Here is a 14,937-nt window from a genome sequence, read left to right as displayed (position 1 = left end):
CACCTAGAAAAACAGCATATATTAAGAAACTATGTTAATGGTTATCGTTCATGTTTTTCTTAGAATAATATCCTTGTTACAAACCCCAAGGCCAGACCCAAAAGGGAGTATGGCTGGGATCATGAAAGCATGGACCTTGGAACACCAGGTCGGAGTCAGGCATAAGTATTGCTTCAGTTCAGTTCAGTTCAGTCGCTAAGTCATGTCCAAGTCTTTGTGACCCCACGAACGGCAGCACTCCAGGCCTGCCATGTCCATCACGAAGTCCCGGAGTCCACCCAAACCCATGTCCATTGAGTCGGTGATGCCATCCAACCATCTCATCCTGTGTCATCCCCTTCTCCTCGCTGCTTGTTCACTTGCTAATTGTTCCTAAGACTAGCCCAGAAGGGAGAGGCCTGGGGTAAAAACGAGGAGATCTGGACTCTGTCAGTGTAGTCCGTGACATTTAGGAGTATGTGATTGAAACAGCATGTGTCTTGAGAAAGATAAGATCTGAGAAAGTCTTGTGGTCTACAATTAGGAATAAAAGCTGGACTCAAAGTGCACTCTGCACCTTAGTCCAATAGAGGCTGCAGGTCCCCTGACCCATTGCCCCAGATTTCGTGTTGTGTCTTCATTCTCGTTGCTCACTCCCGGACCATTAGAACAACAACTATATTCAGAGTTGAATCCAGTCTCTCTCTGACAGGGACGGTGTTGGCCCCTATTGCGATAATCCTGAATAAAATCTTTCTTACCATTTTAACAAGTGTCAGAATAAGTTTTTACAGAGTGACTGTTATAATTTTACCCTTTTCTGAAAATTATCTTTTAACAGATGGATTGTGTTCTAGACCAAGAAAACCATAGTGTAGTCTGAAAATGAGGAATAAATTAGGGCATTGGGGAAATTAAAAAATGGATCAGTAGAGCTAAACGATAGGGTGAGGGGAAGGATGAGAGATGAGACTGATGCGGTAAATAGGTGCCAGATAATGAAAGAGTCCATAAGCCACATTAAAAGAGATTTTTATCGTGAGGGTAAGATGAAGGCATTAAAATGCTCAAAACAGAGATTTTAGGAAGTTTGCTCTGGTGGAAACGTGGAGCATTAGCAGAGTGGTCAAGGCTGGAAGCAGGGACCTAGTAAGGTTACTGCAGAAACCCAGGAGTGAAATGAAGCTCATGCAAAGTAAGGTAATTTCAGTGGGACTAGAGGGAAGAAGACACCTTTGAGAACTTTGGGGAGGCAAATAGGACTTGGTAATTGATGGCATGTGCCAAGTCAGGGAGTTAGAAGACTCCAGGATGAATCTTGGATTTCTAATGTGGACCAATGGACATTTAATGAGAAACAAAACTTAGAAGAGGCAAGTTTGGGGGAAACAGTAGCGATGACAAGTTAAACTTTGAACTTAATGAATTTGATGTGCCTGTGAAGGCTTATAATTATATAATGTTGGATTTCAGTACAACAGCAACTGTTTTTTTTTTTTTTTTGGCTGCATCAGGTCTTTGTTGCATCATGGGGAGTCTTTCCTTGTGGTGCACAGATTCTCTAGTTGTGGTGTGTGGGCTCAGGAGTTGCGGCATACAGGCCTAGTGACGCCAAGGTATGTGGGATCTTTGTTCCCCAACCAGGGATTGAACCCATGTCCCCTGCATTGCAAGGCAGATTTTTAACCACTGGACCATCAGGGAAGTCCCACAGTGTCAGCTTTGAAATCTCTGGCTGTGTGATGTTGAACAATACACTCTCTGGCTTCATCTGTACAGTGAACCCATCTTAAAGGGTTTTGTGATAATTAGAAGTATGGGAAAGGGCCAGCAAACAGTGGATATTCAATACATTTGAATTTTGAGCACAAAATAGGAGTCAAGTAAAAGCCCTACTTTTTTTTTTTAAGGTCTCACTATATAATGGAAAAGATAGACTTATACAGAAAATTGACACATATCTCATCTAGAGGACTTTCCCTCCGAGCCTCTGCCCCTCTGCGGTGTTCTATTCTTGTAAAACTGATCTTCACCTTCTATCCCTCATATCTACCATCTTCTGACAACTCCTCTGCATTCCTTTGCAAGCTCCCTGTTTTCAGGAAACTTCACCTCCACTTCTTTACATGCCGGCCACACCCTGGGCTTAGTCATCATCTAGAACGGCTACATTTCTGAAACCGTGAATTCTAACATGCTGGTTTCTACCACAACATCCTGCCTTTTTGTATTCTGAATAAATCATGGGGCCCCTAGAGGCCCAGTCATGACACACCACGTAACAGAAGGCACCCAGTCTAATAACTAAAAATAATAATAATTCAAATCTCTACTTGGGCTTCCCTGGTGTCTCAGCGGTAAAGAATCCACTTGCCAACGCAGGAGATGTGGGTTCAATCCCTGGATCGAGAAGATCTCCTGGAGAAGGGAATGGCAACCCACTCCATTATTCTTGCCTGGAGAATCCCATGGACAGAGGAGCCTGGCGGGCTACAGTCCACGCGGTTGCAAAAGTGTCAGGAGTCGGACACGACTTAGTGACTAAACAACAGCAACAGCAAATCTCTACTTAGTTTCTCTAGGAGACGTCAGAGGCATGGGACAACGGAGAGGGAAGCAAGAGCACATTCTGATGCACAGCTCAATGTCTTTAAAATCCTCCTCTGCCACTTATCATTTCTTACTGAGATGGCAGCTTCTTCCCAAAACTACCCCTTCCAACTCTACTCAGTTCCTTACAGGTATTATCCACCAGCTTCAAGTCTGTTCGCTTTATTTTGATTTTGCATAACGGAGAAGAGCTTGGGAGCTGACCTAGCAAGCCGAAATTCTTTCTTCTTCCACCACTAATCTACTCTCCACAAGTACTTACAATTTACTTCTCAAAGGGGAGGCAGACACCTCTAGGAACACTTCTGTGACCTCACACCCTACGACCCCCCTCTATCTTGGCACCTGTCACACATGTCTGGAATCTTTGTCTTACCCAAATGTCTGAGCCATCAGACTATTAACTCTCTGAGGACAGAAACCATGTCTTCCTTTTTATTATCCCCTGAATGTAACCTAGAACTTTTGGCACGAATTTTTACAAAATAGCCCAAGTAATAATAATATTATTATTACAATATAATATAATATTAGATCAAGCAATTTAAGATCATGCCATTACATCTTGGCTCTTGCAAAGCTTAGATTTAGTCCAGCTCCAAAAATCTGTGTCCTTTCCAGACACTGTGAGAGAATGATATGATTCTGGTTTATAACCTAACGGTTTATTTATTGAACAGGTAAGTGTGATGAACAGATCATTTGCATAGGGAAATTAAGTCAATTAATTTATTCCCTCTGACCCATTTTCAGGCCTCAACTCTACATTTTCAGCTTCTCAATGCTTACTTGCATCTATATTTGAACATGTGTGTCAACGTGTGTCACTGTTAGTGTATTCATTACTGGATCTGCAGGGCCTGTTGTTGGTTGCCCAAAGACTATGAGGGATGCCTTGGATCTACTTCCTCCCCTCCCTTTCCTTCCTAAAGCTACTTGAGTACTCAGGGCCTGTCCCCATATAAGGTCCTGTCTCAGAAGGTTTTGCAGCATTGTTGCCCCCACCACCTCCGCCCCCCGCCCAGCTTCTTTCAGAGTGGCTTTTTAGGAACTGGTGGTTTCCTGCAGCTGTCAGCTGGTTAATCTTGTTGCCAATGGTTTTGGCTTCCCCCCAGCAACAGTCAATGAGGAAGGTGTTCAACTGGTTCAGAAGCATCCTCTTACACCTATTAACAATAAAATGTTAGTACATTAAGGTCTACTCTCTTCCTCCTTCCTCCCCAACAAGTCCTGACCATGAGATGAAGGTTTTGTCACTTACCATCAATCTGGTATTTTAGAAAATAAAATATTATAATACTATGTGAAGAGTAAAGAAGTGGGGCTAGAGAGGGGGTGGAAATGTAAATTAATAGCTCATTCCACAGGATACACCCCACCCCAAACCCTGGCTCTCCCACGCCCACCACAAAATTAGTGATTGGACAAATGCCCAGATTCCTTCTGCTCTAACCGCTAAAACAGAAAATCTCTGGGACAGAAAGATTTGAAAGAAATTGGCCCAACTCACAGCTATTGCTTCAGTCTCCTCCCCTACCTCAAACACACAGTCACCCTTGCCATCCTATAAAATAGTTGTCTCTGCTTGAACTTCTGAAAGGACTGGGCTCTCCCAGCAGTCACTGATTCTTCTTTCTTCAGCTCAACATCGTTCTTTTTCCCTTAAAAACCAGATATCTGAACTGTCTCCATGCTTTCCTCCCTCCTGTTATTCTTGTTTCTCCTCTGTTTGTCCATCCATACCCCAGCTCAGCCCCATGAAGGCAGTAGATTAGGCAGACTGAGGAGTCAGGGCTCATCCTGGCTCTTCGAGGGAGGTATGCACTCTTTAATCCATAGGAAGAACTTGCTGGACTCCTGACATCAGGATGTTAGGCAGTCTATGGCCTGGTTCTGGGAAAGGTGCTATGATGAGAACATTCCGGAGAGGGTGAGGCCTTGCTTGGGATTTAGGGCCAGAATGCCCATCACTTCTCTTTGAGGAGCAGCTCTGTTTTGTCTTTCACTGTCTAACTCCACCCACCTACCCGCCCAATCATACAGGTGGCCTCTGAGCTCAGCGCCTTCCCGGGAAAAACGTCTTCATGGCAGTCAGAACCTTATTCAGTGAGAAAAGGGCTTTCTCTTAAAATAGTACATATGAAAGTGATTTACAAAGTGTGAATTACCATAGACACTAAAGAAGCCTGTTCATAAGGCCCAGCCCAGGACACTCTCTTTTATTTTATTGGACCACACTGCTCAGCATGCAGGATGTAAGTTAGTTCTCTGGCCAGAGATCAAATCTGTATTCCCTGCAGAGGAAGCTCGGAGTCCTAACCATTGGACCACTAGGGAATCCCAGGACTCATCCCCCTGAAACCTCATAGTCCACTGAAGCCTGGGCATCAGTTCAGTTTGCCCTTATCATACAGTTCTTCATATCATCCTATCTTTCTCTTTGCGGAGGTATACTACAAAACATTTCCCCAGATTGCAGTGAGCATCTTTAGCCATGTATTGTTTGTGTTTGTACCTCAGGTCTACTTAGCACCGAACTTGGCTTATTATACCATTAGCTCATAGTATTGGTGGCCCAATTTTGCTACTTAGGTGAAACATTTGAAGATCACTCTGGCCTTGTCCCCTCTCCTGTTTCTCCCTCCTCTAGCCTGGCTGATAGGAGGACGGGAGGAAGGGCCAGGGCCGAGCACAGCAGTGGGGCCATACACGATGAAGAGAAGAGATGGAGCGGAGCAGGGGCCTGCCCCGTTCCCAGTGAGTGCCATGCTTGGTGGCACAAACTCCAGTGCACTGTGCAAGGCACTGCCTGGTACAGACGCGGGCAACGAAGCCCAGCCCCAGTGAGCACGGCACACACTACCGCCACTCTCCATGGCTTGCCTTAATCCCCTAGTCCCAGCACTATATCCCAAGCAACGTGTGGCAGCGCAGCCAGGAGCTACTACGGCAGAATGAAGCACCTCTGTTTTCCCTGCTTCTTCTTCCTCCACTTCCACCTCAGGGTCTTCTTTACCTATAGTTCCTCCCTCACCTGCACATTTAGACCTTCTTCAGTCCCTAGCAGTCCTGCTACTGCCTCAAGACCCCAAATTCTTGCAGGGTCTACCTGCCACCCTATCACAAGCCTGTTCCTTTAATCAAAGTCACCCAGTCAGAAGAAAAAATAGAATTGTTTAGTACCCAACTGCCCTTCAGGTGTTTTCTGCCACCACTGAACACTTGGTTCCCCCTTGCCTCAGCTTCTCCACGCCTTTTTTTTTTTTTTTTTTTTTTTGGCCCTCCTGACTATCTCCCACACCTCTTATTAAATTCCATTCTAACCTCATGTCTTCAAAGAAGTCTGCTAGGTTTACACTGGTTTCTAAGGACTCTGTGCTTGTTACTCAGTACTCACAAGGGTAATTCACATGGGTACAGTCTTCACAGTTTTGAAAATACTGTAACATTTGTTCAGAATAACCCTGTGGGAAGAGGTATTTTTAGCCCTCTTGCACACATGAGCAACCTAAGGCTCAAAATCTGTGACTTATCCACCACTACCAGTTAATAAGATGCTGAATCCCAACTCAGATTCAGACCCTGCTCCAGTGGTCTTTCTGAAACAGCTTCCCCAGGACCCCTTTACCTAGCACTCTCATTACTAAGCACTGTTTGTATGTATTGACATAGTTGTTCTTGTTATTTTTCACCTTCATGTTCTTGTCAACTGTGCTTGTACTGCAGTGTTTATTAAGTCTCCCCGTGGTTGGGAGCCTCCAGGAATCAGGGACAGGATTGTCCTTTCTCTGACAGTCCTTGAAAATCCAGGCTAGGGCTCTGCCAACCAAAGGAATTGAGCCTGGGGGCGAGTCCAGGCACCACTGACGTGGATCTTTGCCACCTTCAGATGCACTGCAGACTCTGGAGACAGTGGAGCTGAGGACAGCACGGTGGTGGTAATAACAATGGAGGACAGCTGACATTTGTTGAGCACTTACCGAGTGCTAGGCATTATGCTAGTTCTTTATTTACAGTATTTAATCCTTATAACAAATTTACAAAGGAGGTATTATTATTGTCAAATGAGGAAACTAACGTTCAGAGATGTGGAATCAGGGTGCAACCCACATCTGTCTGACTCCAAAAGGAGCACATAAATAGCAGAACTCAATTTATATTTAAAAAATATGATAATCCCTTACTCCCTGAAGGCCTATCCTACCCTTGACTCTTCCTTTCCCAGAAAATAAAATTCAAGGAGAGGAAAGCTGGGCAGGATGAACCGCGCGCGCACACACACACACACACACACACTTTGTCACACACACACACACACACACACACACACAGGTCACGTACACCTATCACCACCACCCTGGATTTCCTAGACAGGGTGAGAGCTATGAAGGCAGGGGATCAGTTTCCCCAGGACCCTGACCCTCATCCCCATCCTTGGTGCTAAATAAAAGTGAATAAATACGAAATAAATACAACTGGGGCCCACCCTGCCTTCCCCCTCCCTCCTGTGACCAGCAGGGCAGAGGGGGCAGTTTGGATAGGGGTCAATCTCCCAGCCCCTTCCATCCACCAGCCATCCAGGGCAGGAAACCCCGGCAGGGCCAGCCTGCTCGGTAGCGCGGAGAGGAGGGGCGGGGCTCACTAAGCCCCTCCCCCACGGCGTTTCGGGGTGAGGCCGCTGCAGAGGCCTCTCGTTCACCCAGCTAAGTCCGAGGCCCCGGTGCCCACAAAGGGCAGCCGGGATGGTGAGGTTATTTCCTGCCGGCCCAGGAGCGCCGCCGGAGGATCTCCAGAATCTGTGCCTTCCGGCGCAGCCAGTCCTGGGGAGTGGGGCGTGGCGTGGAGGGGGCCGGCCGGGGCACGAAGAAGCTGTATCGGAGGCGGGCGTTCTGCGGGTTGCCAGCCACTAGGACCTGCAGCGTTAAGGGCTCAGCCAGGGGCCCGTGTCCTGACAGTGTCTCCGCGGCTGCAGTGGCCCCGCTGTAGCGCAGGCTGACTGCCCCGGGCAGTACCACGTCTGTGGGGGACGGTATCAGCGTGTATTCACCGTTGAGGGCGTAGGAGCCATCGGGGAGCTTCAGGGCCAGGTAGAGGCTCCGGACGCTAGGGCTCCCCTGCTGCCGCACCAGGATGTGGGTAGCCCCAGCGGGGATGGTGACCACGTTGTTGTATCCGTACCTGTGTGCGAGTAGAGGAGAACTCAGCATCTCGGTGAACCCTCTCTTGCTATTCTGAGCAGAGTTTGTATCATCACACGTGTGCAGCAGGTTGAATCCCCAGATCTACCTGAGCTGTCCAGCCTAGATCTGAGCTACCTGCAGATGCGTCCTTCTCCCTCTTCTCTGTGGGCCCTTACACCTGCGTCCCTTCTTGAGGTGCCCTTCTAAGCCCCGCCTCCTTGGTGCCTGTCCAATTCCTGTTCCCTCCAGGAGGGAGGTCGCCTCCTGGGGAAGCCTTCCCCAATGCCCACAATGGCCCTCATGGCAAGCCCAGGCTGACACTCTGAGAAGGGGTCTGTATGTCTCCCCTACTAGACTCCCAAGTCAGCTCTTTGAAAGGAGAAACAGTGTTGAGGATACCACTATATCCCCAGGAAGGTGGAAGTGAACAAACCTGAATTTTTTGAAGGAGCCAGACTGCTTGCTGCAGCTGGAACCATCCCCACCACACACCATGCACTTGTCAAACTTCTTTTTGGAGCCAATGACGCGGTCACAGCCGGCATGGATGCAGCGGCCCTGGACACAGACTGAGGAGCTGTCGGGGGAGCAGGGGGTCCCATCTGCCACCTGAGGAGAAGAGAGGGAGTGATGAAAGGGTCTTCCTAAATCAAAAGGTGTTGGTAAGCCAAGCAAAAGCCATATCCCATCAGGGAGGGGGTGTGGATGGAGTGCGGAGGGAACCTCAGGCTCTTGTAAGGGACAATAATCATAATGACAGTGATGAAAGCCACCATTTTCAGATGCTCACTCTGAATTAGACACTGTGCCAAGTGCCATATACATCTCACAACCACTATTTGAGGTTTGTAGAGATGGAACACTGAGGTTTAGAAAGATTAGGAGCTTGCCCAACGGTAACACAGCTGGCAAGAGGAGATGCCAACATCGGAATTGCAGGTCTCAGTCCCAACACCAAGCCCTAAACCTTGGTGTAGTGTCCCAGCTAGACACTAGAGGGCAGTCACAAGTAGGCATTCTCCCCAGAACAGGGTAAAGGAAGCAAAACTGCTCGTCTAGTTCTTTCTTCAGCTTCAGCCCAGGGCCCTATCACAGAGAGGGGCGGGGCAGGGCCATCACCCTCTCCAGGAGGCCTGTTCAGTGGGGGACTGGCCCCCCATGAGCTCAGCGAGGCCACCGCTGTAATTCAACAGAGCAGCCCATCCGATGGGGGTCAGAGCCGTGCCCAAAAGGCCACAGGCTTCCCTTCTCACCAAATGGAGCACTGGAAGATGGGGAGAGGAAGAGCGAGAAACCAGTGGAAATGGGACAGCCTCGCACGGCCTGATTGACAACTTCTCCAGAGTCCAGGGCTGATTTTCCAAATACCCATAGACAGAGAAGTCTGAATGGAGCCCTGGGCTGGCCAGGCATGGCCGTGGGAACTCCAGCAATAGCGCTGTTTTGGATCTTGGCCATCAGAAAGCAGAGGGCCTCTGGGGGGGGGGGGGGGGGGTGAGTGAGCACAGACAAGGCCCTGGGGCATTCTGGTCCTCACCCGTGGGTCCAGCACGTAATAGTAGCCCAGTGCCCGGGTCTGGCAGGTGAGTTTGCACTGGTCCCGTGGGGCCACACCAGTGTAGCGAGGAACCCAGTCCATGGGCCCAGGGAAGTTCTTGAAGAGGTCAGTGCGGTGGTTGTAGGCAGCACACTGCTCTTCACGGAAGGTCAGCGCTGCAAGGTTAAAATGGACAGTCAGAGCCCCTCTCCCTCACACTGCCCACCAGCCTCCCGTTAGCCTCTCACACCTTCTAGACAGCATGGCAGCTCTCTACCCCACAGATTGCCTGTCACCCCCCTCAACAGCAGGACCCTTAACACCTCCTTGGTTCCTGAACTCAAAGGACAGTGCTTTCTGCTCTCCCAACTCTTTCCAAGCGGTCCCCTACCTCCCACTCCTCACCTGAGCCAGTTGGGCAGTCCTGGGTGTTGCAGGAACGGAAGCGGGTACGGCGGCCCTCACAGTACTTGCCACCATTCCGGGGGACAGGCCGTGTGCAGTCCCGGGAAGAGAACTGGACACCACCTCCACAGCTCCGAGAGCAGTCACCCCACGATCCCCAAGGACCCCAGCCACCAGCCTGTGGGACCTGAAGAAGGACAGAATGCAAGAGTGGGATCAACATACTCTCTTGGGCTCAGGGCCAGTCACCACTCCCCCAGGCCCTCTGCCCCACCCCTGCCCTGGGGTCTCACGTTGAAAGCCTGGAGCTGGTCCACATGGAGGCAGCGGCCACCCATACAAGCCTGTGCGGGCCCGCAAGGGGTACCGTCAGCCCAGGGTGAGTGCTTGGTCTGGCACATGGCATGGCCATTCAGATGGCCAGAGCACCAGAGGGCGGCGCAGGGCGGCGGCAGCTGTGGACAATGGCGCGAGTCAGGCCCAAAGGTCAGCTGGCACTGGCGGTCAGCATCGTAGTCCTTGCCGGGGAAGGTCATGGGCAGATGCAGGGGAGCCTCCGGCTTGTCTAGGAGACAGTGCCCTGGGAAAAGAGGCAGGGGGTTATGAAGTCAGCAAGAGGTTGCAGAGGGGCCTGCTGGTCATCGCTGAAATCTTGGGTTCCCTGGGTGGCTGAGGGATCCTACAAATTCTAGTACTGGAAGATGCTTTAAATAGCAGCTACAATTTATTCAATGTTTATTTGATGAGCATTGACTAAATGCTTGACCAATAATATGTGTTTAATCTTGGCCAGCACCTGTGAGGTAGTCACTGTTGTTATGCCTATTTGACAGATCGGCTATGCAGAAGTGAAGTAATTTACAGTCACACATCTATCTACACACATCGAAAAATAGGATCAGGAGAGGAGCTCACAGCACTAGACCTTCCTACCTAGTCTAACCAACTACAGACTTCTTGATCTGCTTCTCATCAACAGCACTGCGCGATCATAATCATACTGCTGAGTTTGCACACCTCAAGTGACAAGGCCTCCTTCACAACTGGCCCCTTCTGGTGTCGCACAGCTCTGGCCCTTAGAAGGTCAGTTCTAATTCTTTTGAGGCCAACACTTGCCTCCTGTAGTTGTGCTCTTCATCCTGAGAGGAAGTGGGAGCCACACGAAGGCAGCAACGGTTCTCACCGCATCCCACAGGAGGAGGAGGCGCGTTGGAGGGAGTCAGTTTGGCTCACGTGGGACGCGGCAGAAGAGGAAGTACTGTGGGGTCCGGGGGGCAGGAACTGCACCCAGCACAGGGCGAGGGGAGTGCCAGCTGCTCACCGTAGCCATTGTCTAGGAAGTCAGTGATGAAGCGGGCGCTGCAGGGGGACCAGGGCTCCTCGGGATCCACGTGGGCCATCACGGGAGCCATGACGTGGCGGGAGGTGCTCTCAGGCCCGTTCAAACCAGCGCATTGCTTCGAGCTGTCATGGAGCATGCTGAAGACATGGCCTGTGGAGCAGAGTCCCTGTCAGTGACCACGAGCCCCATCCCCGTGCCTGCAGCGGGCTGCGGACCCATCCAAGCCTGGCTGCAGCTTCGGAGCATCAGATCCAGTCCACACCTCATTCTGCCCCCAGCGTCTTTCTGGTGCTCCCAGGGTTCTCAGTATGTAGCCCCCACTTCTCTGTCTCCCTTCCCCCTGATATATTCAGGGGCCCTCCCTATTCACTTTTGCTTACAGCCAACATTCCCAACCCTGATTCCATCCATTCTATCACTGACTCTTGTGAATAATCTCTCTCAACACTGTCCCACCTCCACCTCCAAACACACACACACACCCAAGTTCACCGTAGATTTCTGCACACTATCTCATTGAATAGAAAAATTTGTCTACATTCTGAGCAGAGAAGGGTAATGGCCCTGGACTGAGGCTTGGGGAGAAGGAAGAAAACCCTTGTGACCTCCACTTGTACGCTGGTGAGCGCACCGTTGCCTCACCTCACCCCTGACAGCTCTCTCACTCCTCATGGGTGTCCCATGACCCCACCGCCAGCTTACCTAGTTCATGAGCAGCAGTGAAGGCTGACTGGAGTCCGTCATCCTCCACGATGGCGCAGCTCCGGGCGGGGTCACACACAGTGCCCACGTCAGCCATGCCTAGAGTGTCACAGGTGGAAACGCCACACAGGTCCTGGGAGAGGGATCAGAGACACTGCATGAGGGAACATGACAGCGGGGTGCGTTGGGCTGAGATCCAGATTAGTGGGGACCTGGGCACTGTGCCTTCAGCAGTGTCAGGGCCAAGATGGCACTGGCAGTGTGGCTGGGGCCAGGCGCCATGCCGAACTACTCCAGAGGCACCATTTACACCAGAGTCTGTGCAGCGGTGCTTCTTGGAGTTGTGCAGGGCGTTGCCTGAGGTGCTGCCCGGGGCCTCACCTGCCGGGTAAACAGAATGGCTGTGTCAAAGTGGTCAGGGTCCGCGTCGTCAGGGGTGTTGAGTCCTCGTTGCCAGGCACAGAAGCTGCGCAGGGTCTGGGCGGCACTGGGGCCCACTTGGGGCCCTTCCTCACCCGGCCCCAGAACCACTAGCCGAGTCACCACCAAGCTGACGGGGTTGCGGATGCTCGGGTGCTTGAAGGCCTTGGCTGCCGCTGCCATAACTGTCAGCAGGTAGCGCTTGAGCCCTGCACCGTGGAATGCCGCCATCTTGTCATCTGCCACCACCAGGGTCTCCACAAATCTGCTCAGTGAGGCAAAGCGCTGCAGAGGGAAAGAGGGGAAGAGGATCCTGAAATAGCCTCCCAGACCCATGCATAACTTCTCCCCTCCCTCACTTCCTAGGTCTGGAACTCAGCAGAGCCAGCTGGGCCTCACATATCCCACGGGATTCTTGAAGGGTCTGGTGAGGCCTCTCCCCTGACAACTCCAAATCCCTGGGCTTTTGCGGTAACTCTGAGAAATCATCTGTTGGTTCTGAGAAGAGGAGGGGATAGGGAGGCCACGTCCCAGGGCTGTGTGGGCCCCTGAAGTGAAAACCAGTTGGGACTGCCTCTGGGAGGGACCATGGGGTCCCCCAGGCCCAAGTGTGGCTGGGGCCTACAGGACTGGGGCTAGAGGGCTGGGCTGCAACGTGTCTGCCCTGTGTGGTTGGAGGAATAATTCAGTCAGCAGCTAGGGCCAGGGCCAGATCTCAGCGTGGCGGGTGAGGAGGGAGCGTCTGGTCTGGATTAAAGCTAGAGAGGAAGGGAGGGAGGAAGGGAAGAAGGGGGAGAGCGGGAGTGGGAGGGAGGAGAGGATGGAGCCTCAAGCAGCCTTACAGTCAGTCCTCAGTGTGGGAAGGACCGACCAGAACGGACTTCAGGGTGTCTTGCCTCCCCATCCGCTCCTGCCCTAGTTGGTAGTTTGCCAGAACAATTTTGAAGACAGCATCAGAAGCCAGAGGCCAATCCCTCGGGCCTCAAACCTCATTCCTTTAGCTGGTGGTGGGGTGAGAGTCAAACTTGGGGCCCAGAAAAGAGTCAAGGCCAGGGGGCTGTTAGGAGGGCCTCACTGTTGGGGACTGTGCCAGCGGGATAGCCAGGGCCATAGCCACGCAGGGGCGGGATGGGGAGAGGCAGCAGTCACTCCCCGCACAGAGTCTCTCACCCGCCTCTGGGAAGCACCCCTTGGGGTCAGCGATCTGGCCTGAAGAAGCGTTGGGGCAGGGAGAAGCCAGAGGCTTCCCAAGGAAGGAGGGTAGTGGGAAGAGAAAAGGCCGGCAGAAGGGAGGGCAGCAGCAGACGGGCCAGGAGTGGAAGTGGGTGGAGAGAAGGCAAATGGGGGTCAGTAGGACAGACACGGCAGGACACAGGCTTCAGGACTGCCTACCTTAGCCCTTCGGGGGCTGGGGCTGGGCTTCCCGGGAGGAGCCTTGACGTTGCACATGGGGCCCTGGCCGCTGACAGGACTCTTCCGGCGTAGGATGTGAGCCCCAGGCCCCCCAGCAGAGTTAGGCGCGCCTCCCTCCAGGGGCTGGATGTGGAGTTCAGTCCCTCGGTACTGCAGCACCCCTAAAAGTGCGCCCCCGTCCCAGTGGAGAGATGCCACCGACTCCGGATCTCCGTTGATGGTGCCGGTGAGGTAGGTGCCTGGCTCCGCCCCACCTAGCAGCTCAGGCGCCCGGCCCAAGTATTGCACCGTCAGCCCCTCAACCTGCACGCCGGGGTCCTTCTCCAGCTCTAGCAGCAGCGTCTCCCCAAAGGCTGGCAAGCGGTACAACAGCCTGGCAGGGGCGCCCAAACCAGGCAGGACGCTGCCGTTGAGCTTCTCTGGAAACACGATCTCCTCCTCCCCGGGGAGGGGGCTGGCCAGCCAGGCTGAGGGCAGGAGGGAGGCTAGCAGCAGCAGCCACACTAGCCTGGAGATGGAGAGGGGCACAGTGGGGAGCAGCAGGCGGGGTTGGATTCCCCACAGCCAGCCATCCGCCAAGCCCCTCCCGGGATGCGAGTCCATCTGGGACATGGCACTGATGCTGCAGCTGGGAGGGACTGAGGCCATCTGGGCACCAAGTCCTCCCTGCCCCGGCTTCGAAAAGCTCCTCTTTGCAGTCTGGGGGCTCGGACTCATGCCAGGGTCAGAGGCAGAGTGTTCAGAGGGCCCGGGGACCTTCAGAGGAGTTGGAGAAAACTTGGCCCTTAGGCTTAGAAGAGGTGCCTAGTGGTCTGGTTCCTCCACACTCTCCTCCCACACCCTCCTTCTCCCGGGTCTGTTTCTGCCTGCTTGTGTCTTCTGCAGCTTCTCTGGCTTCTCCCTCTGCTCTCTCAGACTCTCTCTGGCTTCGCTTCAATGCCTGTCCTCTCTCTCTGCCTCCTTCCGCCGTGCCTTTGTCTCTTTCTCCTTCTCTCTCTCCCGTGTCTATGTGTCTGTGGGTCTCTCTGTGAGTTCTTCCCAGCTTCTCTCCGCGCCAGCTCTTTTTAAGCATCCCCAGCTGCTACGATTGGCTGAGCTATAAGCCATTCAGCCCAGAGCTCTGGTGGCAGAACTCAGATGGGTGTCTCATTACTTCCCAAAAATCCATTTGTTTTCCTTTAAAAAAAAAAAAAAAAAAGGGACTTGCCCAGTCCCAGTTGCTAGAGGGGACTCTCCCAGGCACTGGGCCAGCTGATGACATAGCCTTTTCCCAAACTCCACAGTCGGCTCTCAGCTGTCTCACTCTCTTTTGTGCAACAGAGCCCCAGGAGGGGTAGGAAGTCAGGGAA

At 52.2% G+C, this 14,937-nt stretch overlaps 1 protein-coding gene across 1 annotated transcript; it reads right to left on the bottom strand.

Moving 5' to 3' along the window:
- Positions 1–6,574: 6,574 nt before the first annotated feature.
- ADAMTS4 (ADAM metallopeptidase with thrombospondin type 1 motif 4) lies at positions 6,575–14,612 on the bottom strand. Its single transcript, XM_052637240.1, has 9 exons — positions 13,568–14,612; positions 12,137–12,460; positions 11,756–11,888; positions 11,033–11,203; positions 10,005–10,291; positions 9,712–9,898; positions 9,307–9,482; positions 8,203–8,378; positions 6,575–7,767 (listed from the first exon to the last, which is right to left on the bottom strand). Exons 1-9 carry the CDS (start codon positions 14,303–14,305, stop codon positions 7,341–7,343), a joined length of 2,619 nt encoding a protein of 872 aa, XP_052493200.1. The 5' UTR covers positions 14,306–14,612; the 3' UTR covers positions 6,575–7,340.
- Between the last annotated feature and the right edge of the window lie 325 nt (positions 14,613–14,937).

This window comes from Budorcas taxicolor, chromosome 3 (genome assembly GCF_023091745.1).
Source record: "Budorcas taxicolor isolate Tak-1 chromosome 3, Takin1.1, whole genome shotgun sequence".
Classification (NCBI taxonomy): Eukaryota; Metazoa; Chordata; class Mammalia; order Artiodactyla; family Bovidae; genus Budorcas; species Budorcas taxicolor.
Note: the sequence above shows the minus strand (reverse complement) of the source record. Positions and strands in the feature narration are given on the sequence as shown.

Excerpts from the sequence above, each read along its gene's own strand:
- ADAMTS4 (XM_052637240.1), bottom strand. The coding sequence starts at position 14,305 with ATGAGTCCGAGCCCCCAGACTGCAAAGAGGAGCTTTTCGAAGCCGGGG. Across the intron at positions 9,483-9,711 it reads GGACTGCCCAACTGGCTCAG|CGCTGACCTTCCGTGAAGAG; the intron begins GTGAGGAGTGGG and ends TTAACCTTGCAG. Across the intron at positions 7,768-8,202 it reads GGCTCCTTCAAAAAATTCAG|GTACGGATACAACAACGTGG; the intron begins GTTTGTTCACTT and ends ACTCGCACACAG.